The sequence below is a fragment of the Lutra lutra genome, chromosome 12 (genome assembly GCF_902655055.1).
Source record: "Lutra lutra chromosome 12, mLutLut1.2, whole genome shotgun sequence".
NCBI classification, from domain to species: Eukaryota; Metazoa; Chordata; class Mammalia; order Carnivora; family Mustelidae; genus Lutra; species Lutra lutra.
The window spans coordinates 59,475,127-59,497,841 of NC_062289.1; the positions used below are offsets into that span (position 1 = coordinate 59,475,127).

Sequence of the window (22,715 nt, forward strand, 5' to 3'; positions counted from 1 at the left end):
ATCAGTTCCTTCCTGACACTATTCTGGACACAATGTCAAAGTCTGTGTGCTTTTTTTGCTTTTTTAAACAAAAGATCGACTCTCTTAAAACTTCCCTTTCTCAAAGAAAAGCTGAAACTGTAATATTTAGGGAGGTCTGGGTGACTGGCGAACGTACATGCGTTAAAGAAATACTCTCTCCAAACCTAGTAACTCCTGCTAAGGCCACACCTTCTATCCTTCCCGTAATCCACAAATCACAGGGGGTGTCGAGGCAATCTAAAAACTGCTCCGGGCTAAAGGGAAATTACAGGTATGTAGTCTCCACACAGTGAGAGCCCGGGTAACTGACCCGAGACGGCGGAACCCGGACCAGGCTCCCCTACAGCTGGCCGCCGAGTGATACTTGCGAGCAACTCTAAGAAAACACACCTTCCTTCTCGGAGCCTCTTCCTGAGGGGAGAGGCGGGGGGGTGGGGGCGGTCCGCGAAGGGCCCCCCCACCGGGAACAAGCAGACCCCAAATGCCCATTTCACATTTCAGCCCCGCCACTTTCTCCTCCCGAAACAGACGCCGAGCGGGCCCCGAGCCCACAGGCACCCGGGAGGTGATGCGAGGGTGGGCGACGCGGCGGGGCCCGAGCTCGGGCGTCAGACAGAGCATCTCTCGCCGCCCGCGGACCCGGGCACGCCGTTCCCTTCCCGAAGCGCAAAGCTCCCTCCAGTTCGCGCCCCCCGCCGGCCCAGGGCCACGCCTCGCCGAGCCCAGTCCCCGCCGGCCGGGCCCAGGCCGCCGCCGCCCGCCCTTCCTTCCCGGCCGCTCCCCGCGGGCCGCCGGAGCCGCGACAGCGCGGCAGGCGCACTCACATCCGTCCGCGTCCTCCTGCAGGTCCTCCTGGAGCAGCGAGAGGTCTGCGCCGAGGGGAGAGAAGAAAGGCCCGGTCAGCGCCCCCGGGACCCGGCGCGCCACCCCCGCCGCCCGCCCTCCCGGCCCCGCGGCGCCTCGCCGCGCCAAGACCCCGCGCCGGCCGCGAGTCGGGGCGGCGGCGGCGGGCGGCTGGCGGGCGGACGCGGGGAGGAGGCGCCGCCGCCGCCGCCGCCCGGAGGACAGGGGGCCACGTACCCGCCATCTTGTGGTCGCCCCCTCCTCCTCGGTCTCCCGGGGATCCGGGGCTACATGGAGCGGCGCGAGCCGGGGAGTCGGGGAGCGCGCGCGCGGGAGGGGCGGCAAGGAGGAGGGACGGGCCGGCGGGGGCGCGCGCGCGGGCACGCGCGGGGCGGGCCGAGGGCCCGGGCCTGGGCCGCGGGCGGAGCGGCTCCCGGACGCCGAAGGGCGGGCGGGCGCCGCGGGCCCCGGGCCTCGCCCCGCCTCGCCTCGCCCCGCTTCGCCCCGCCGCTCCGCGCGGCTCCCGGGCGGCGGGCGCTCCCTCCTCCCGCCTCCCTCGCTCCCGGCCCGGCCCGGCGGCGCGCGCTCACACCCTCGGCCGGAGGCGCCCTCAAGCCGAGCGCTGCGACGGGCGCGCGCGAGCTGCCGCCGGCCCGGGACCCTGCGGCGTGTGCCCGGAACCGGGCCCGGGTGGGGCCTCCCGCGGCCGGGCAGGCTTTATTGGGTCACCGGCCTCGCCCACCGCCTCGTCGGCCGCGGCCCTTCTTCGCGGGCTCGCCGTTCGCCGCCCCGCGCCCCCTTCCCAGGGCTTGCACGTACGTCGTCGGCGATCCGAGGCCCGGCGGAGGCCGAGGGTCCCACCCTCCGGGTGGAGGAAGCGCCGCCTCCCCGCGCGCCGGGGGCCCTCGCGAAGTGGCTGGTAACAAAGCCCAGGGCTCGGCTGTACCGCTGTTGAGTGACAAAGTCATCCTAGTGCAGCCCACTTTCCCCCCCGGCGCGTGTAAGTCCGAGGCACAGATTATTGCCCCCGTGGCCTGCCCTTCGTGCGCTGGCAAAGGGGGAAATGCTCGGGCAAGAGCGCCGGCGGACCTGGGTTCAGATCCCGATTCTGCCGTTTACTTAGGTGTGTAACACGTTTGTAAATGAAGGCTGACACCTGGCTCAGGATTCCTGGGATTGATGAAGAATGAGGAACCCAGCATGTTACTTCTTTAGTTTAAATAATTTCGCGAGCACCTGATGGGCACGGCTGAAATCACTATTACTAATTTTTTTATTCCCGCTTTTTTTTTTTTAAACATGTGTTAAGTGATTAGCCCAAAAGCAAAGCGGAGGCTGAATCCAGGTTTTCTGACTCCATTTCACACTGCCCTGTCTCCAAGACTCTAATCTATTCCAGCTCCACCTGAGGCCTCCCAAAATATTAATCTCCCGAAGTGGAGAACAAAACATCCAGTTGTTTAATTGATGCCATATTGACAGGTCTGGTTTCTGGAAGAGGACAGGGAACTCTGAATCATCAGCTTGTCCCTTTCTGTATTGTGATCTTCACCAAGGACACTATCGATTGACCCTTGAACTATGCAGGTTTGAACTGTATGTAGGTTTTTAAAAAAATAAATACATTAGAAAAATTTGGGGAGATTTGCAACGATTTGAAAAAACTCAAACAGCATAGCCTAGAAATAGCGGAAAAAGAAAAAGTTAGGTATTATTGTAAGAATGCAGGATATACATATTATACACAGATCAACTGGGTTATTGGTAAGGCTTTGAGTCAACAGTAGGCTATAAACAGTTAAGTTTTGGGGAGTCAGAAGTTTCACATAGATTTTTGACCGCAAGGGGGTGGGCACCTTATCCCATTGTATTGTCATTTAATGCCATTGAGAATCCGACTAAGGATCAGATCTATCCTCTGAAATTCATAATTCTGTGTAATAAAATGGGTCCCACATAGCTATTCTAAAAACTTCCCTCAGCTATGACAAGGTGGACCACAGATAGTATAGTGTGTATTAAATTTCTAAAAGCAAATAAAAATCAGAATAGAATCTATTACTCCAGATGTGTGTCTAATTTTCTCAAATATAAAATAATTAAAACTAAAGGTCAAATTCATAGCCTATTTCTTTCTTTCCCTTGCAGAATGCCCTTATGTGAATTCAGCTGACACCAATTCTCAAATGACAGCTAGAAATTCACAAACTATTAAGAGAAACCAGCCCCTGTTGATTCAGTCCATGAGAGTTCTACCCTGCTTGCGAATATTTGTCTTGTTGACCACCTACTGTTTTTAGCAGTTCTGCGTAGAAAGGAGGAGGGGAGAGGATTTGGCTCTTGGCGCTAAGCTGGTGATTTTGCAAGAACACAAAACCTACAGAGTATCTACTATACTTCAGCCACTGCTTATACAAAGACAACGAAAACTGGCCAATCTACCCAGAAATCAGGTTTATTATAATGCTCAGCAATGGTGGGAAAACAGAGATTATGTACCAATTGCTAGCCTGGGGTACCAAAAGACGAAGGAACTCTGCTTTTGGTAGCTAGGCCTCAGTAAACTTCATCTCACTATTGTCTGGGAAGGCAGCAAAGGAGGCGTCTCTGTGTAATTCTGTCCATTTTCTTCAAGAACTATGCATTTGTTATCCTACCTGCTTTACATGTTACTACAGACCCTTTTAGGCAGTGTGGTTTTTAGACATTTCAGTGAGGATTTCCTTATTCACATTTCAGCGTAAGTACATATGTTTTACATTTGATTTTCTTTCTCTACTTCTGTCATAAAGATAAGATAAATGGTTTTTATTTTATTTTTTTTAAAGATTTTATTAATTTATTTGATACAGAGAGAGAGCACAAGCAAGAGGAGCAGCAGAAGGAGAGGGAGAAGCAGGCTCCCTGCAGAGTAGAGAGCCTGAGGTAGGACTTGATCCCAGGACCCTGGGATCATGACCTGAGCCCAAGGTAGATGCCCAACCAACTGAGCCACCTGGGCACCCCAAGATAAATGGTTTTTAAACCGGAACTTAACAAAATTCACTCTGTCCCCTCCTTATAAAAAAATGGTATCTAAACAAAGAATGCAGTTATTTTCCATATACCCTTACCCCAATTTCACTTATAATGTAGCCTGTGGGTCCCAGAAGCTATTGTTGGTGGTAAGAGCACAACAGGAAGTGTCAACTCTGAGCCTGTTTTCCACTGAAATCTGTAAAATAGAGGGAATGTCACAAATCAATGTTCTTTAAAAGGTTTTTTTTTTCTTTTTTAAGTAATCTCTAGCCCAAACATGGGGCTCAAACATACAACCTGGAGATCAAGAGTCATGTGTTCCTCCAACTGAGCTAGCCAGCACCCTACAAGTCCAATTTTTTAAAAAGATTTACTTATTTATTATTTGACCGATAGAGATCACAAGTAGGCAGAGAGGCAGGCAGAGAGAGAGGGGGAAGCAGCCTCCCTGCTGAGCAGAGAGCACGATGATGTGCAGGGCTCAATCCCAGGACCCCGGGATCATGACCCGAACCGAAGGCAGAGGCTTTAACCCACTGAGCCACCCAGGCACCCCTACAAGTCCATTTTTTTTTTAAAGATTTTATTTATTTGACAGAAATCACAAGTAGGCAGAGAGGCAGGCACAGAGAGAGGGGGAGGCAGGCTCCCGCCGAGCAGAGAACCCGATGTGGGGCTCGATCCCAGGACCCTGGGATCATGACCTGAGCCGAAGGCAGAGGCTTTAACCCACTGAGCCACCCAGGCGCCCCACAAGTCCATTTTTTAAAAAGTGTTATCTGAGGAGCACCTGGGTGGCTCAGTGGATTAAGTGTCTGCCTTCAGCTCAGGTCATGATCCCGGGGTCCTGGGATGGAGTCTCTCATCGGGCTTCCTGCTTAGTGGAAGGCCTGCTTCTCCCTCTCTCACTCTCCCTGCTTGTGTCCACTCTCTCACTGTCTCTCTCTCTCTCTCTCTCTCTCTGTATCAAATAAACAAATAAAGTCTTAAAGTATTATCTGAGTTTGTGGCTACAAAGCCCTGGATTTTTCAGAGTAAGTACTCTTTTAAATATTCGTGAAAACTTCCATTAGTTGCCAAGGAGCCTTGGAAATGGGTGTATTTGGCTCTTCAAAAACAAACACAATAACCATCAGGGGAAAATATTACCAGTTTAAAAAACCTACCTGGCCTTGCGTGAGGATATCACATTTATTAATTTTTGTATCGGTAATTGAACCATTTATTGTTTTCTTCAGAATGTTCATTCCCAAAGCTGAGAAGGTATAACAGACAGATTTATTAATTATTGTTTTGAACAGTAAAAAAATAGGATCAGTCTGAAAATGGAGAAATACTTATAAGAGAAAGTACTTTTTAAACAAATGTTTAATATTCATTTTTATTCATCTCTGTGTTTTTGGGAGCCAGGTTGGTGAGATGGCCCTCATAGACTGCCATTCCCCAGTAAAAAAAACAAACATTTTCCTCTTTTTTTTTTCTTTTTTAACTAATTGCCCCAATTACTCTCTTATTGAAAGCCTCCTTTATACATTCTGGTAAGTTGTATAAAGGTAAATATTTGTGTACAATTTTTCTTATCTCTTTGTTCCCTTGCCTCTTCTAGCTCCCTTTAAAGTTCTATGTCAAGGTGATCTTCCAAAATGTGAAAACTTAGCCTTTCCTAGATCTTTCATAGTTTGGTTTTGTTTTTCAAAGACAACGGATCTCTTTTTACTCACATCAGCTAACGATACATTTTCTCAGACCATGCTGAAAACGAAAGAATAGAGGAGGAAGTCAACAGTCAGCCATAATATAAAATGAGCCCCATCGGAGTCATCCCTATTCAAGCTCTTCTTTCTCTATTTACAAGAGTTGAAGGCTGATTGTGGAATGTGACAGAACAGAAGCTCCTTCTCAGGGTCAACCGCTATTGCAAGTCTGAGCACAGGCTTGTTCTGAGTAGAATAGAGCATCCTGTTGGAACAACTACCGTAAAACAAGTAGAAAACGTTAGTAGAGCCCAAGGGATTCTTTCCTGAGAATGTAGTTATTTCAGCCAAGGTACAGCAGCCTCTACAATTTGCTTCCCAATGTTTAAGTTTATGGCAAATCCTAAAATGTGAAAATGGCGAGCAATGAGTACATTAGAATAGCAGCGTTAATTTTCTTTGTGCCTCTCTCTTAAAATGCTGGAAACGTTAGCTGTGGTTCAAAGCAATCTGGAAGAGTCTACCCCACAGAGGATGTGCTGACGAAATGTTTATTCTTCTAAACCCGGATGCATGAGTCCAGCTGAATCAGGAGAAGACCATAGGTAAACCACATACTGACCCCAGATAAACTCCTCGAATAAACCATACGTTGATTTTAAGGTCACTTCACAGTAATGCTGTGAAATTTAAAAAATAAAAAAAAAATTAAAAAATTAAAAAAATAAAAAAAAATTAGCGCTGTGATACAATGCGATTTGTACACAGAGACCCAATCCGTTTTTTAAACTGTTTATTTTGAAATAATTTCAGATTTACAGGAGGTTGCAAAACATGGACAGGGATGTCCTGTGTACCCTCCACTCCATTTCCCCAATGGTAATATAGTGCATTTGGCAACATTTTTGAGTTCTATGTGTCAGATAGTATGCTGAGTGCTTTTATATACTTCATGATTTAACCCTTTAAACAATGCTGTATTACCCTTTCTTTTTAAAAATTTTATTTATTTGAGAAAGAGAAGGAGAGAACATGAGCAGGGGGTGAAGGGTTGTAGGAGAGGGAGAAGGTGTTAGCAGGGGGGAGGGGCAGAAGGAGAAGCAGACCCCCAACTGAGCAGGGAGCAGGACAGGGGCTGATCCGAGGACTCCCAGGATCATGACCTGAGGGAAGGCAGACGCTTAACTGACTGAGCCACCCAGGTGCCCCTGATATTACTGTTTTTAAAATAAGGGAAACCAAAGCTCAAAGAGGTTAAGTAATTTGTCAAAAGTCAGATCGCAAATAGGGGAGTTGGAATTCAGACACTGGAATCCTCATTCTTTCCTTTTCTTCCTTTCTTTCTGCTTTTTTTTTTTTTTTTTTTTTTTTTGGAATCCTCATTGTGATAGCATTTGTATATCATGTCCACAACTTTTCCATCAAAACTTCCCCAGCCAATTTCTCTGGCATCGAGAAAGCCTCTGTCCTTTTAGGTGTATGGTCTTGCCAACTAGGCCATCACTATCCCCTGCTGATTGAACCACTGAAACCTTCAAGATCACCTTTTCACTCTTTTCTCGCATAACATCCTGACCAGAGTATTAACCACCTCAAACCCGTCTAGCAACTTTCTAACTAGGCTTTTTTAATTCATTCTGGCCAAGGATGCAAAAACTGTCTTTCTGTATTTTGCTCATACCAATCCCATGAAAATCCCAAACATGTGCCTTAGTCCCAGTAATGAGACTCACTGTGGTGATCAGTTTGCAGCATGTACAAGTGTCTGATCCCTGTGAGGTACACCTGAAACTGATATAATATTGTGATATAAACTGATAAAATAATGTGATGTAATCTGATATAATAATATAATATATAATAAAAAAATATATATATATATAGCCTTTCCACCAAACGCCCTTTGCTTCCTTAGCTGCTGTTTACCACCACTTAACTCTTCTGGTTTAAGCCAAGTTATCCCGGGTTAAGACAATCTTGAATTCGGGTGCTAACTCATTGTTCCTTCAAACTATGTTCTTGTTGTTTCTGTTTGTTTGTTTTTGTTATTGTCTCTACTGGGGGGAGGAAAGGAGGGAGAGATTCTACCTCTTTGTGACATATATTCTTTTTTATTTTTCCAGTTATAAAAATAATGTAAAGGGCACCTGAGTGGCTCATCTTGTTGTGTATCCAGCTCTTGGTTTTGCTCAGGTCACAATCTTGGGGTCACGAGATCGAGCCCCGCGTCAGGCTCTGTGCTGGGTGTGGAGCCTGCTCAGGATTCTCTCTCCCCTCCGCTCACACACACTCTTTCTTTCTCTCTAAAATAAATCAATAAAATCTTTTTAAAAAAACACATGTATAAAATTCCAAAACAGTATAAAGGAAAAATAAGAAATGCCAAAAATCTCCCAGTTCAGCCATTATACTACAGAACAATTATTGTCCCTTTACCTCCATTTTAAGCTTTCAAGGTCCTACATAAAAATTTTTAAACATGCTTTATCGAGATATAAATCACATACTATAAACGTGACCCAAATAGGGGCACCTGGGTGGCTCAGTGGGTTAAAGCCTCTGCCTCCGGCTCCGAGCATGATCCCAGGATTCTGGGATTGAGCCCTGCATCAGGCTCCCTGCTGAGCCTTCCCCCCCCCCCCCCCGCCCTGCCTGCCTCTCTGCCTATTTGTGATCTCTGTCTGTCAAATAAATAAAATCTTTAAAAAAAAGTGACCCAAATAAAGTGTAGAGTTCAATGGTTTTCAGAATATTCACAGAGTTGTCCTACCATCGCCCCATCTAGTTTGAGAACATTTCATCACCCTCAAAAGAAACGTATCATTAATAGTCACTCCCCGTTACCTAACCCACATACACTTTGGTCCCCAGGAAATCACTAATTTATCTCTGGATGGATTTGCCTGTACTGGATGTTGTATATAAATGGATTCATAAGATATATGATCTTTTGTGACTGTCTTCTTTCACTCGGCATAATGTTTCAAGTTTCATCTATGTTGTAGCATCTATCAGTATTCTATTCCTTTGTACGGATGAATAATACCTTCTTATACAGATAGATGTTTTATTTATCCACTCAATAGTTAATGGATCTTTAGAATGTTTCTACTTTTTAGCTATTATGAATAATGCCGCTGTAAACATTTCTTTGCAAGTTTGTGTGTGGATTCATGCTTTCCGTTCATCTGGATATATACCTAGGATTGGGATTGCTGGATCCCATGGTAACTCTATCTTTAGTGTATTGAGGAATTGCCAGCTGGTGTCCAAAGCAGCCATGCCATTTTATATTCTCATCAGTAATGTATGGGGGTTCCAAATGTGCCTCTTCCAAAGTAAAGCTGTCATTATTCATAAATGGTGTGATTGTTTATGTAGAAAATACAAGAATCCATAAATAAATTATTAAGAAGTAAATTTAGCCAAGTCACTGGACACAAGGTTTGTCCGGTCTATGTATGTCAGCATTCAATGATTATACATAGATATAAAAATGTAATACCATTTACAATAATGTTTAAAAAGTCAAATCCTAGAAATGAATCTAATGAAAGATATGCAGGACCATTACATACAAAACTAGAAAGACATTATGGAGGGAAATTTATTAAATTCTTAAGTAAAATGTAAGGCTCCATCAAGACCATGGATTAGGAAACTCAATTTTGTTAAGATGTCAACTGCATAAGATTCAACTCATTCCTGGGGCACCTGGGTGGCTCAGTGGGTTAAGCCGCTGCCTTCGGCTCAGGTCATGATCTCAGGGTCCTGGGATCGAGTCCCGCATTGGGCTCTCTGCTTGGCAGGGAGCCTGCTTCCCTCCCTCTCTCTGCCTGCCTGTCTACTTGTGATCTCTCTCTGTCAAATAAATAAATAAAATCTTTATAAAAAAAAAAGATTCAACTCATTCCTATTAAAAATCTGAGCAATCCGTGTGTGTACACACAAATTTGTGTGTGCATGTTGACCATCTGATTTGAAATGTCTAAGGAACTGCAAAGGGCCAAGGCAAGAATTATCAATAATTTTGAAGGACAACAAAGAAAGGAGAGGAATTTCCTTTGTTGGACATCCAGACTTATACTAAGGCCACAAAGATAAAGAGTATGTGGTGTTGGAATGGACATAACAAATAGACCAATAAAGAGTCCAGAAACAGGCCTGCACACTTGTGAATCACCTGGTTTTTTTTTTTTTTTAAAGATTTTATTTATTTATTTGTCAGAGAGAGAGAGGGAGAGAGAGCAAGCACAGGCAGACAGAATGGCAGGCAGAGGCAGAGGGAGAAGCAGGCTCCCTGATGAGCAAGGAGCCCGATGTGGGGCTCGATCCCAGGACCCTGAGACCATGACCTGAGCTGAAGGCAGAGGCTTTAACCCACTGAGCCACCCAGGTGCCCCGAATCACCTGGTTTGTGACAGTAGCACCGATGTAGAGTAGTAAGAGAAGGACAGAAGTAGCACTGTAGAATTGAAACAGAACCCTGATGCTGGGTCAACTGGGGTGCCATGTGAGGGGAAAAAAAAAAAAGAAAGAAAAGAAACTTGACCCTACTTCACTCTATGCACAAAAACCAATTCCAGAGGGGTTGTGATACAAATATGAAATGTAAAACAATAAAATTTCCAAAGATCTTCTTGAAGAATTTCTCCTTGGCCATGGTGTAGGGGATGATTTCTTAGACACAATAACACTAGCCATGAAGGAAAAAGATAAACTAGAGTATCCCAGAAGTTCTGTTGTGCAAAGACACTATTAGGAGAGGGAAAACACATGCTATAAAGTGGAAGATAATATACATACAAAGATATACGAAGAACTACACAAATCAATAGGGAAAGGACAATCAATAGGAAAACAGGCAATACATACAGACATCATAAAAAAACATATCCGCATGGCTGAGAAACTTACAAAAAGGTGCTTAATATAAACTTCTCATCAGGGGAATATAAATCAAAACTATGGTGAGATACTATAATACACCCACCAGAAGAGCGAGAAGCTTGAAATAGCAAATATTATTGGGGACATGGAGTCTATTAGTTTTCTCTTGATACTATCACAAACTGCCACAAATTCAGTGACTCAAAGCAACTCAAATGTATTCTCTTACAGTTCTGTGGGTCTAAAGTCCGACACGAGTCTCCCTGGGCTACATCAATGTTTTAACAGGGCTGCGTTCCTTTCTAGAGGATCTATAGGAAAATTTGTTTCCCTGCGTTTTCTGGCTTCTAAGGACCTCCATGTTTCTTGGCTCTTGTCCTTCTTCCTTCGTCTTCATAGCCAGCAACATTACCTCTCTATGACCATCCCTCCATGGTCACATCTCCTCCGACTCTCTTCCTCTCTCCCCCACATTTAAGGACTCACGTGATGACATTGGGCCCACCGTATCATCCAGAGCAATTCCTCTCTGCCAAGATCCTTAATTTATTTCCAGCTGCAAAGCCCCTTTTGCCGTGTAAGATAATATGTTTACAGATTCTGGGAAGTAGGACAGTGGACGCTTTTATAGGGGGAGCTTTATTCTGTCTACCACATAGAGTGACTCAACTTTCATACAATTCATACATTTGGTTCAACCACTTTAGAAAATAGTTGGCAATAATTTCTAACGCAAAACACGTGCAGAACCTATGATCCAGCAATCCCACTCCAAAAGACAGGTACACCTTATGTACACTGTTATTTGTAAAAACTCCCAAACTGGAAAAATTCAAGTGTCCATCAGCATTCAGGATGGATAGATAAGGTTGCAGTATATTCGTATTATGGAATACTACATAGCAACAGAAATGAATGAGCAAGTGTCACATACTGTAACATGAATGAGTCACAGATATAACATCAACTGATAGAAGCCAGACAGCGAGGAATACATTCTATATGATTCCATCTGTTCAAAATTTAAGAACAGGCAAAACTAATCTTGGGTGTTAGAAGTCAGTTTGGAGATTAATTGGGGGTGGGAGGGTGGGGGGATGGGTGGAAAGGATTAAAAGAAGACTTGAGCAGGGTTTCTGGGTGTTGGAAACACGCCATCTCTTAACCTGAGTGAAGGTTGCATTTGTGTGAACTTTGTAATAATTTTTCATGCTGTATCTTATGATTTGGGCATTTTTTTTCTATTTGCATGTTTTACTTTTATGAAATCTTATTAAGCATGCCAGCAATGTGACTCTACTTAACACTACTAAATTGTACACTTAACCATGGTTAAGATGGTAAATTTAATATTATGTGGCCTCTTTTTACCACGATTTAAAAAAATTACTCAGAAAAAAATGATTTGCCTCTTCCGGAAAAGCCCAAGGAGGTGGGGGGGAGGATATGAGGGAGAGGAGGAAGAAGGAGGCAGAAGAGGGAGAAAAAATGTTTACCTAATTCAATTTAATTGTTTACTAATTATTTTGTCCTTTCAAACAAAGTGTTCTTCTATGAGCAAGGTAAATTTTACCTTTCTCCAGGCCAATTAAAGAAACCAGTCCTTTATTTTATTCCTACCTATCTTTTCTCCTTTACCCCTTATCTCTTCCGTTCCCTGTTAAGTCTTCAACTGTGTTTTCCTCAGCTGCAATTTTGAGTGATCCGTTTCTTCCTGTACCTTCATGCCCCTTGGGCATAAAGCCCCAGCGAAAGTCCCCAGGCCCAGAACTTGAGAAAACAGAGCATCTGAAGCCAATCATGGGACAGTCCCTCCCTGTGCACATGACTCGCACACACCCGGCCAAGCATGGTGGAGTCAGATTTAGATCCTGGCTTTGCCGTCCCATGTCTGTGGATTTTGAGCAATTGCTCACCTCTTTCTGACTTGGCTTCCATGTTTGTGGAAGGACAATCATAAAATAAAAGTGCCCCTGGTGAAGACTGGAGGCCTTAGTACTGTAAAGTGCTGAGACAGCAGCTGGCACGTGGTAATGGCTCAGTAAGTAAACTCAACAGAGAACTTACTAATAGTCATCCGTTCTCAGCATCTGAAATTACTGACATAAGGAGTAATGTTATGTAGTAGATCTGGCTGAATGCCAATAAACTTTGCCTCTGATTGCTTTCTATTTTTAACTGTCGCTGCTCTTCAGAAAATGCAAAGGACAGCCCCCCAAATTTAATGGCGCTCAAGATGGCCTGGGATTTCCCATGCTCATGGAGCTCTCATTTCTATCTTTCAGCTGCTTTAGAGATAAATAATGCATATCTTAGGGACGTAATGGCATTGGACTTCAGCCTTGGTGCTCAGCCCAGCTCTGCGATTTAACTTCAGCTTTGTTTTCAGCCTTTGGAAGGCCAAACAGCCCAGTGCTTCTGGAGCGACATTTCTAGAATCCCTGATATGCTGCTGCTCAATGTTCAAGCTACACACAGTTTCCCAAAGCAGAAACTAATCGGTGTGACAGTGTCAACAATGGCAATAACTCTGGTGTGGATTTGTTGTTATTATTTGAAGATACCCTTTAAAATACAATTAGGCATTCTAAATATAACTTGGAGGAAAATCTCCTTACGTACTTCCCATGTTGAAATTCTGCCAGTGAAAAGTGCTACATAAATTTATAATTGCCTGAGTAAATGCTGCAGTATTCATGAATATTATGAAATCTTTAATGAAAGTGTTTTATCTTTTATTTATTTTTTTTAAAGATTTTATTTATTTATTTGACAGACAGAGATCACAAGTAGGCAGAGAGGCAGACAGAGAGAGAGGAGGAAGCAGGCTCCCCGAGGAGCCGAGAGCCCGATGCCGAACTCGATCCCAGAACTCTGGGATCATGACCCGAGCTGAAGGCAGAGGCTTTAACCCACTGAGCCACCCAGGTGCCCCTAAATGAAAGTGTTTTAGATAGTTAACTTTAGAAAGAACATTATATATTTTTGGAGCAAAAAATTTTAATAAAAATTTAATTCCTAACATAAGGTAATAGAATAGTGATTATATCATGATTCCAATCTTTTCAGAATTGTTTGTTGTACTCGCAATTCTATCACTAATCAAAATAATCTGTAACAACTGCATTTGATTTAGGTTTCAAAAAATTCTCTTTAAGCCAAGAGTCTTTTAAAAAAACGTTCCGTTTGAAAATTCTTTATATCTCATGAGAGTATTATTAAAATCACAATGTCAACTTTGCCATCTCAATTCCTCAAGGAAAAAAAAAATTCCAAAAAGGTGTACAGTAAATCCATGATGAGCTATCATTAATCCCAATAGATACTCTAAAGTGTGTCAGTAGTCGGAAAAAAGAATTATTGGTGGGGTACCTGGGTGGCTCAGTCAGTTTAAGCGACTGACTCTCGGTTTTGGCTCAGTTCATGATTTCAGGATTGTGGAATCGAGCCCCATAGAATCCCAATCCATGCACAGCAGGGAGTCTGTTTTGAGAGTCTCTCTCTCTCCCTCTCCCTCTGCCTGAGCCCCAGCTTTCGCGTGTGCGCTCTTTCTGTAAAATAAATTAATAAAATCTTTAAAGAAAGATGTTAGAGAGGGAGCTGGGTGTCTCAATTGGTTAAGCGACTGCTTTCGACGCAGGTCATGATCCTGGAGCCCTGGAATCGAGTCCCTCATCAGGCTCCCTGCTTGGCTGGGAGTCTGCTTCTCCCTCTGACCCTCCCTACTCTCATGCTCTCTCTCGCTCTCTCTCTCATTCTCTCTCAGATAAATAAAATCTTTTTTTTTAGAAAAAAGATTTTATTTATTCATTTGTCAGAGAGAAGGAGCCAAGCAGAGGAAGCAGCAGGCAGAGAGAGAAGCAGGCTCCCTGCCAATCAAGGAGCCCCATGTGGGACTTGATCCCAGGACCCCAGGATCATGACCTGAGCTGAAGGCAGATGCTTAACCAACTGAGCCACCCAGGCATCCCGAAATAAAATCTTTTTAAAAAAATGTGTTAGAGAAAAACTAGGTATTCCAAATACATTTTGTTCCTTCTAATAAACTTAAAAATAGATGCTGTAAAAACACTTAGAAGAAAACAATTCTTTATACAGTTGAGCCAATAGAAATTCAACATTAAAATATAAAGCTTGCTGGGCTGCCTGGGTGGCTCCATCGGTTATGCGTCCAACTCTTGGTTTCAGGTGGGTTCCTGATCTCAGGGTGCTGAGGTGGAACCTCTGTCTGGCACTGCCCACTCAGCGGGAGGAGGGGGAGTTTGCTTGGGTCTCTGTCTTCCTCAGCTTTTACTTGTGCTCTCTGTCAAATAAATAAATAATTCTTAAAAAAAAAAAAAAAAAGACTGCCAAATGTTTGCTGTGATCTGCCAAGCATTTTTTGGTAATTGAAGATAAAAGATATTTTTGAGATGTTCTAGGTGTGCAGTTCCTTTAAGAAAAGTCAGTTCTGAAAACCAAATTATGTTGTCACGCATAAAAGGTTAATGCCATTTGTTCAAAATGCTGGTGACAGTTGAGTCTGGTGAATGGGCAGGGAAGTGCCTGCAAAAGTGGTCTCACAGATGGCAACAAAATGACAAATTTTGTTCCTGCGCGATAATGTCAAACTTTAAAATATTGGTTACTAAAATATTTAAGGACCGAATTAAAATCCTAATTAAGTTTTTGACAGCTTGTCACTTTATTTTCATACTGCCGAGGTTTAATCTGTGATGGCGAGTTTCAGCTTCTGCTTCAGCTTTGAGTGAATGTGGAGCTCTTCCGGCTTTGGCTGAGTATGATTTTTAAGATTTGGTTATTTGGTGTTTTACCATGAAAAGCATTCGGCGCACTGCTCAAATGTAGGTAATGAGTAAGTATGGCATATACGTGCATATTTACATTCACATCATACAACTTGCCTACAGTTTCTTTATATTTTTCCTCGCTATGTCCCAAATCAGTATGGGTTGATAAGGGAAATAAGCCTGTAATAAGATATGAATATTCATATATATAAAAGAACAGTAAGAAATGAGTTCCTTTGATTACAGTAAAAATTATTTTCTATATTTAATGGGCAGAGGACTTGAATAGACATTTTCCACCAAAAGATACAAATGGCCAATAAGCACATGAAGATATATTCATTATCACTATTTGTTAGGGAAATACAAGTCAAAACCACAGGATATGTTGCCTCATAAAGCCACTCAAATGACTTTATTAAAAAAATAGAGTGAGTTGGGGCGCCTGGGTGGCTCAGTGGGTTAAGCGACTGCTTAACGGTTCAGCCCAGGTCCCACTCTCAGAGCGCCGGGATTGAGTCCCGTACCAGGATCCCAGCTCTGCAGGGAGTCTGCTTCTCCCTCTGACCTTCTACTCTCTTATCTCTCTTGCTTGCTCACTTTCTCAAATAAATAAATAAAATCTTTAAAAAAATAGACTGGCTTTATTAAAAAAAGAAAAAAGAACAAACATCGGCAGGGATGTGGAGAAACTGGAGCATTTCTGCATTAGTGGCGCGAACGTACGATGGGACAGCTGTTGAAGAAACCATTCTGATGGTTCCTCAAGAAATTCAACATGGGATTACCATAGAACCCAGCTATTCCACTTCACAGTATACACCCAAAAGAATTGAAAGCAGGGACTCAACATTGCACAACAATGCTCATAGTAGCATTATCCACAATAGCCAAAAAATAGCAATCCAAGTGTCCACTGATGGATGAATGGACAAATCAAATGTGACAAACACATACACACACACAGGAATATTATACAGCCTTAAAAAGGAAGGCTGTTCTGACACATATTACAACATGGTGAAACTTGAGGCCATTGTTCTAAGTGAAATAAACCAGTCACAAAACAACAACAGCTGTATGATTCCACTTATATGAGACAGAAAGTAGAATGAATGGTGGTTGTTGCCTGGGAGGTGGGGAGGAGAATGGGCATTAGTGTTTCCTGGGTAGAGAGTTTTAGTTTGGGAAGATAAGAAAATTCTGGAGATGGATGGTCATGATTGTTGTACAACAGTGTGAATCTACTTAATGCCAGTGAATTGTCTACTTAAAAATGGCGTATTTTGGGGGCGCCTAGGTGGCTCAGTGGGTTAAAGCCTCTGCCTTCGGCTCAGGTCATAATCCCAGGGTGTTGGGATCGAGCCCCTCGTCGGGCTCTCTGCTCAGCAGGGAGCCTGCTTACTCCTCTCTCTCTCTGCCTGCCGCTCTGCCTACTTGTGAACTCTGTCTGTCAAATAAATAAATAAAATCTTTTTAAAAATGGTGCATTTTATGTTATATATATATTGTACCAGAATTAAAAAACCATTTTATATTTTAAATATTTCTATGTGAGACATGCTTATTTGACTACAATGGGCATGGGGAGGATAAGCTTCTGAAGAAGTGAAGGGAGAAAGAACCTTGATCAAGGTGCTTTGACTTTGCAGATAAAGCATTTTACTAGTGCACTGGGAAGATAGAGAAGACAGAGGCATTTCTTTGGAAGATTTAATGTTCCTGCTAGCCAGTGGACCAGGACCCAAGATTGAGAGTCCAGATGGGACAAATATACTACTTTCTGTTGTCCAGGATTGGGAGGGCTTGGGGGATACACACCAGAGCTTTCAAGGGAATCTCCAGGTGAAAAGCTGGACACATGCCAAGTCCAAGTGGGCCTTGCCTGGATGGAGGAGGAGGGAACTGGAGGAGATAATGACAAACCGAGAGGTAACAAACCCAACCATGTCTGTGGTATATGTCGCTGTATTGCCTGACTTTTTCATAATCCTAAAAATGAGAAAGATACTGAGATCAATCTTTGGAATGCAGCTGGGGTGCTGTGAGTAAAAGGGACCTCATCAATTCTTCAAATGGTTAGACATGTCAGACAGACCATTTCTTATTACCTAGATTCTTATATTCAGAAGCAGTCTAGCTTAGTGATGGGTAGAGACGCTGAGAGTTAATCCAACTGGAAAAGCATGTGGGACACCTAATGGCTGCTGGCAAGAGACGGTTAAATACAGTCAGCACAGTTAGGGAGCAGTCCTGGCCCAGAGGCTGTATGGATCCCCCCACATGGAAGCAGAGCATGGAAAGGGCCCGTCCCTCATGCCCTGCTTGAAGCTTCTTCGATATTCGGCTTCTCTGGTTTTCATCCACTCAGCTTAATCCTGGAATCTTCTTCCCCTACTTATCTCTCTGGATGGATGACCCTCTGGCTAGTCTCCATGGCTTCATAAGTCACTTCTCAAGGATGGCTCTATCTTGGCTCTATGCAGCCTTCTGGACTCAGACTCTGAGACATCATATGCCAATCCAGACCAGCATGGCCAGGACCCCACTTACCCTTCTAGGGTGAGATTTAGTGTCATTTTTCTGTTCAGATAGCACCAGGGCTCCCTGGAGATGCCAAAGGACAAATAAACCTTCCCTTTTATCTCAATTTATTCTCAGGAAATCCCACTTCAGATGAAGGCAGATGTCCAAGAACTAGGCCTACTACACAAGTATTATTCATTCATTCATTCAGAAAAATATTTACTCAGTGCCTTCCATATGTTTCAGGATTAGGGTTGTGTAGGAAAAATGTGTTCAACGAGTTCGCAGTCTAGGGACAGTAGAGAGTAAAACTATCATAATGAAATGTGTTGAGTGCTTTGAGGGAAGGGGCAGAGGGTGCTCTGGGAACAGTCAGGGTGAATCTGAAGAGCCTGGGCAAACAAAGCATTTGTTTGGGGGTCCTACATGAGGCATGCTCCTTGGGCACCAACCACAACTGTGCTCTGGCAGGCTGCTTCCTTGTGGATGCTGGTCCCTTACAGGAATCAATTCAAGGGAGGGGAATGGAACTGGGAAAGAGGGTCCAGCGCTTGCCTCAGCCATCTGTAGGCGGTGGGGTTTATGACCTTCATGCACTAAAGTTGAAGTGAGCTGGTCCATTCCTACCTTTTGTTGGGACCCAGAATCTTGCCTCTAGTTCCTCACCCTCTGTGGCCATGGGCTGGGGCAGCTCAGACGTCATCTCTGGACACTAGTGAGCCTACTAGTATTGGGCATGGTGGCCTGCAGCCTTCTCATGAGACTCTCCTGAAAATCAAAACAATCATACCTTAAAGAGCGGTCGATGAGGCCGGGGCTGGGATTGACCCCATTTTTCCGATGAGGAAAGTGAGGGTGGGAGACTGTGCAGAGCTAGCCTCAGGCCTTGTCAGCTGTACTCTCTTCGTCGTAGAGCCCAGCTGGCACTGGTCCCTCCTCCGGGAGAACAGTTCCTGGTAGCGTCAGGCCAGTACCCCAACAGACAAGACACTGAAAATACCAACTTTTCAGGTTCCCCCAAGATCGCAAGCTCGGGGAGCCACAGATCGCTGCAGCTGTACCACCGTGAAGTGGTTTCTCAGAGTCATGTTTCTGAATGGAGGAGAGAAAGGTCACTGAGGACGCCAAGCAGAATCTGATGAGCAATTAGGACAAGAACAAGAAAGGTCCCCAGGGCCACCATGCAAGACACCGAGGGCCACATCTTGATTTTAATCAGACTTACCAATAAGTACTGGTTTCCACATTCGTTTTTTTCCGTTCCTGCCACCTCCCCAATACCTGTGTCACCGGCGTCCTATGCTAAACCAGAACACAGGGGGTGGCAATCTGGCCCGGAAGACTGCTCTTTCGTTGCTGTTTGCTTCCTGCTTTGCTGCTACTGGGCACCGCCTACCAAGGATATTTAATAAATACGCCTGCCTGAGTGCAGAACTGCCAAGTGCCCCATAACATAGGCCTTTTTTCTTTCATTTTGCAACTTATAAACCCCTTTATAAATTATTTCGGTTGCTAATCAGAACAGTTGGGCGAGATCAAAGGGCAGGTGCTAGTTCTAAATTACAGATGAGGAGCTTGAAGCTCTGACAGGTGGAAAGCTGGGTAAGGCCGCATGGATAGTCTGGGGCAGAGCAAGGGCTGAAACCCAGGCCTTCCCACCCAGAAATTTCAGAGTAGCTACTTTGTTATTCATTTATTAATTTGTTTATTTATATATTTATTTATTTATTGTAGGTACTTTTCTTTCTTTCTTTCTTTTTAAAAAGATTTTTATTTATTTATTTGACAGACAGAGATCACAAGTAGGCAGAGAGGCAGGCAGAGAGAGAGGGTTCGGAAGCAGGCTCCCTGCTGAGCAGAGAGTCCGATTTGGGGCTCCATCCCAGAACCCTGGGATCATGACCCCAGCCGAAGCAGATGCTTAATCCATGAGCCACCCAGGTGCTCCTGGCTTATTTTAAAGTAGGTTTAAAATAAAGTAGGTACTTTATTTTAAAGTAGATTTAAACATTGTAAACTAGGTACACAGGCAACAGGGAAGAACAAGGAACCTCATAATTCTGATTTTTAAATAATTGTCATTTCTAATTTTCAGTCTGTATTTAGTGTACACAGACCCATGGAGGCATAGGCTATTTTTGTGTGATTTTTTTCATTTTCATTTTACATAAACATTTCCAGGGAAGCTAATTGAAAGAGACTCAGTGAAAACTCGCCGAGGGCCTGAGTTCTCTGCTTGCTCCTTGATGTGCCTCCTGGTGAACCTGGTTTAGCGGGAAGCACAGATTCCATGGAAGCACGTTTCAGTTAATCCGTGACCACTGTCCCACAGTCCCAGCCTATAGGGAGAAGTCTCAGGAAGCAGCACACGTGGGCTCTGTTCACAGGTCTGGCCACGTGATCCACAGGCACAAACCGCCTCTCGTGGCCTTGTGTTTCCATGTCCAGCCCCGGGTCACTGTGTCACTAACCACACCGCCACGTCCACCAGAGTCCAGAGGACCTGCACCAGGATGCATGACCCATTTTCGTGGCCTAGTGATTTAAATTGTATTGGTTGACTAAAGAGATGACGTTTATTTAAGGATGTAATGGAGTCCAAGCATCAGAATGAGGAACTGATGTCATCCACGTGCTTTAGTTGACCGTGAATTCCATCGACCCGCTTGGGTTAGGGAGTTTAGCCGTCTGCTGAGCACGTTACGGAAGCCTCGGAACAGTGGTTCTCAAACTGTAGTTCGCTTGGAAATACCTCGGAAGGCTTTTCAAAGCACAGACTGCTGGGCTCCACCCAGATTTAGTAGGGCCGGGGCGGGCCTGAGAATTCGCATTTCTGACATAGCATCCCTGTCCTGATGGTTTGGGGGCCACACTTTGAGGGCCACTGACACACACAAAGCTTCACTTGTGGTGAAGGCATGGACTAATCTCAAAAAATTTGCATTGAATAACGATTGCTTCTTTCAGTTTTTAAATTGTCAAATGTCCTCTTCTTCCTCTTTTTTTAATTTTTAAGATTTTATTTATTTATTTGACAGAGAAAGAGAGAGGCAGTGAGAGAGAGAACACAAGCAGGGGGAGTGGGAGAAGGAGAAGCAGGCTTCCCACTGAGCAGGGAGCCCAGTGTGGGCTTCATCCCAGGACTCCGGGACCATGACCTGAGCCGAAGGCTTAACTGACTGGGCCACCCAGGTGCCCTTCAAATGTCCTCTTCTTAAATAGAACATCTATCACACCGCCTTGAAAAAGTTTAAAAAATCAAAAGGGTGCATCTTGAGAGAGATTTTCCAAATTTCATGTATAAGAATGTATGATTATTTTCATAGAAGACATGTTTGTATTGAATGAAAAAAGGTCAATAAACCAAGGCCGGGGTTCCCAATCCCTGAAGACCTGGCTGGGAAGCCCAGGAACAGGGCGGGCTGAAGCCAGGCTGCAGGGACGGGCCAGGGTCGTGTGACCAGCTCCTTCTCTTACCCTAACTGGCAGCCGTGGTTACAGCAATATGCTAAGAATGCAAAGTAGATTAAAAAGAGCAGTAAAGGGCGCCTGGGTGGCTCAGTGGGTTAAGCCGCTGCCTTCGGCTCAGGTCATGATCCCAGGGTCCTGGGATCAAGCCCCACATTGGGCTCTCTGCTCAGCGGGGAGCCTGCTTCCCTTCCTCTCTCTCTGCCTGCCTCTCTGCCTGCTTGTGATCTCTCTCTGTCAAATAAATAAATAAAATCTTTAAAAAAAAAAAAAAAGAGCAGTAAAAAGACACCGAATTCCAATTCTAAAAAGCATCTATGTCTTTGGGAATGCTGGGGTGACATCAAGGATACAGTTTTGTAAAACTCTCCATGTTCATAAATTTCAGGAACAAGGATAATGCTCTTTTGGGTAAAGGTTCAAGTGCAAGACACGCAGCACCTGAATTGAATCAGTCATTTGTGGGGTATGTTCTTAAGTCAAGAGAGGAGAAAAATCCCTGGGAGGTGGGTTGTCTTGCCTTTTGTTAAAGGCCTTTCCTTGGAGTCCTATAAATCAAGGAATAGGGCTGCGCTATTTGCTGTTTAAAATAAAACAAGCAGCCTACCCATCTGCCCATAGACAATAAATACAGAACATTGGAAATGTGGGGTTGAAAGAATGGCTGGGACCTAACTTTATCTCTGCCATCTTTGAACAGCGTGACCTCGCCTTTACTCTCATTTATTTAGAATCCATGTCATTGAAAGCTCCTTATCTGACAGGTACCTGGCTTCTAAAAAAAGGACTCTGTTTCTTCTGCAAAATAAGGGTCATGCTAAACCACCTCTCTTTTATTGGGGACCATGTGCCTGGTACCCTCCCCCACCCCGGGGACTTGGGATCTACAAGACCTCTTCTCTCTGTCTCCTGATGCAAGAACCACCCCTGGGGTGCTAAGCCTATTCTGTACATCATCTGGTGAGTGTGGCTTCCCTCTGTGTGATTTTCCAAACTTGAGCTGTTTTGAGAGTCAGATGAAACAAAGTAGTGGAAGTGCCTGGAAACGGCTTCCCCAGCCACAAGAGACCACCCATATGTCTCCACTTTAAAGAACCTCGATGCATCTAGAACATGCTACAGGCAGTATAGGCACGATACATCCATCAGCTTTTTCCAGCTTCACTATTGCTTTGTGCAATGAACCAGCTGGGCATCAATGCAAAACTAAAGTCCTTTTTGCAGTCCCCACAAAGCCCGTAACAGTGCCTTACTTAGTGGAAGTACAACTGTTTACACAATCCAACCACGCACCCTTGAACTGAATGCTTTTGAGCTGTGATTGTCAGAAGGAATTTGCAACTGTTTTTAAAGAAGTATCTGAGAATGTTCTCTCCTGGGGCATATCTTCCTCCTGTTCCCCTCCCCAATATGTGAAACAACAACAAAAAAGTTTCTTGAATTAAGCATGGAATGAACATCTTCC

At 44.4% G+C, this 22,715-nt stretch overlaps 1 protein-coding gene across 3 annotated transcripts in view; it reads right to left on the reverse strand.

The window, feature by feature from the left end:
• The window catches only part of PPP4R1 (protein phosphatase 4 regulatory subunit 1), a 64,486-nt gene extending 62,723 nt beyond the window's left edge, over positions 1 to 1,763 (reverse strand). For 2 of the 3 annotated variants that reach the window (XM_047696855.1, XM_047696854.1), the window contains exons 1-2: positions 1,102 to 1,447; positions 846 to 890 (exon numbers count right to left, since the gene is read on the reverse strand). In XM_047696855.1, coding sequence (XP_047552811.1) covers positions 846 to 890; positions 1,102 to 1,108 — 52 coding nt within the window. In that variant the 5' untranslated portion in view covers positions 1,109 to 1,447. Of the gene's footprint in view, positions 1 to 845; positions 891 to 1,101; positions 1,448 to 1,683 lie in introns of those variants that run through there. The other variant, XM_047696857.1, reaches the window with a different exon arrangement.
• Positions 1,764 to 22,715: the final 20,952 nt, after the last annotated feature.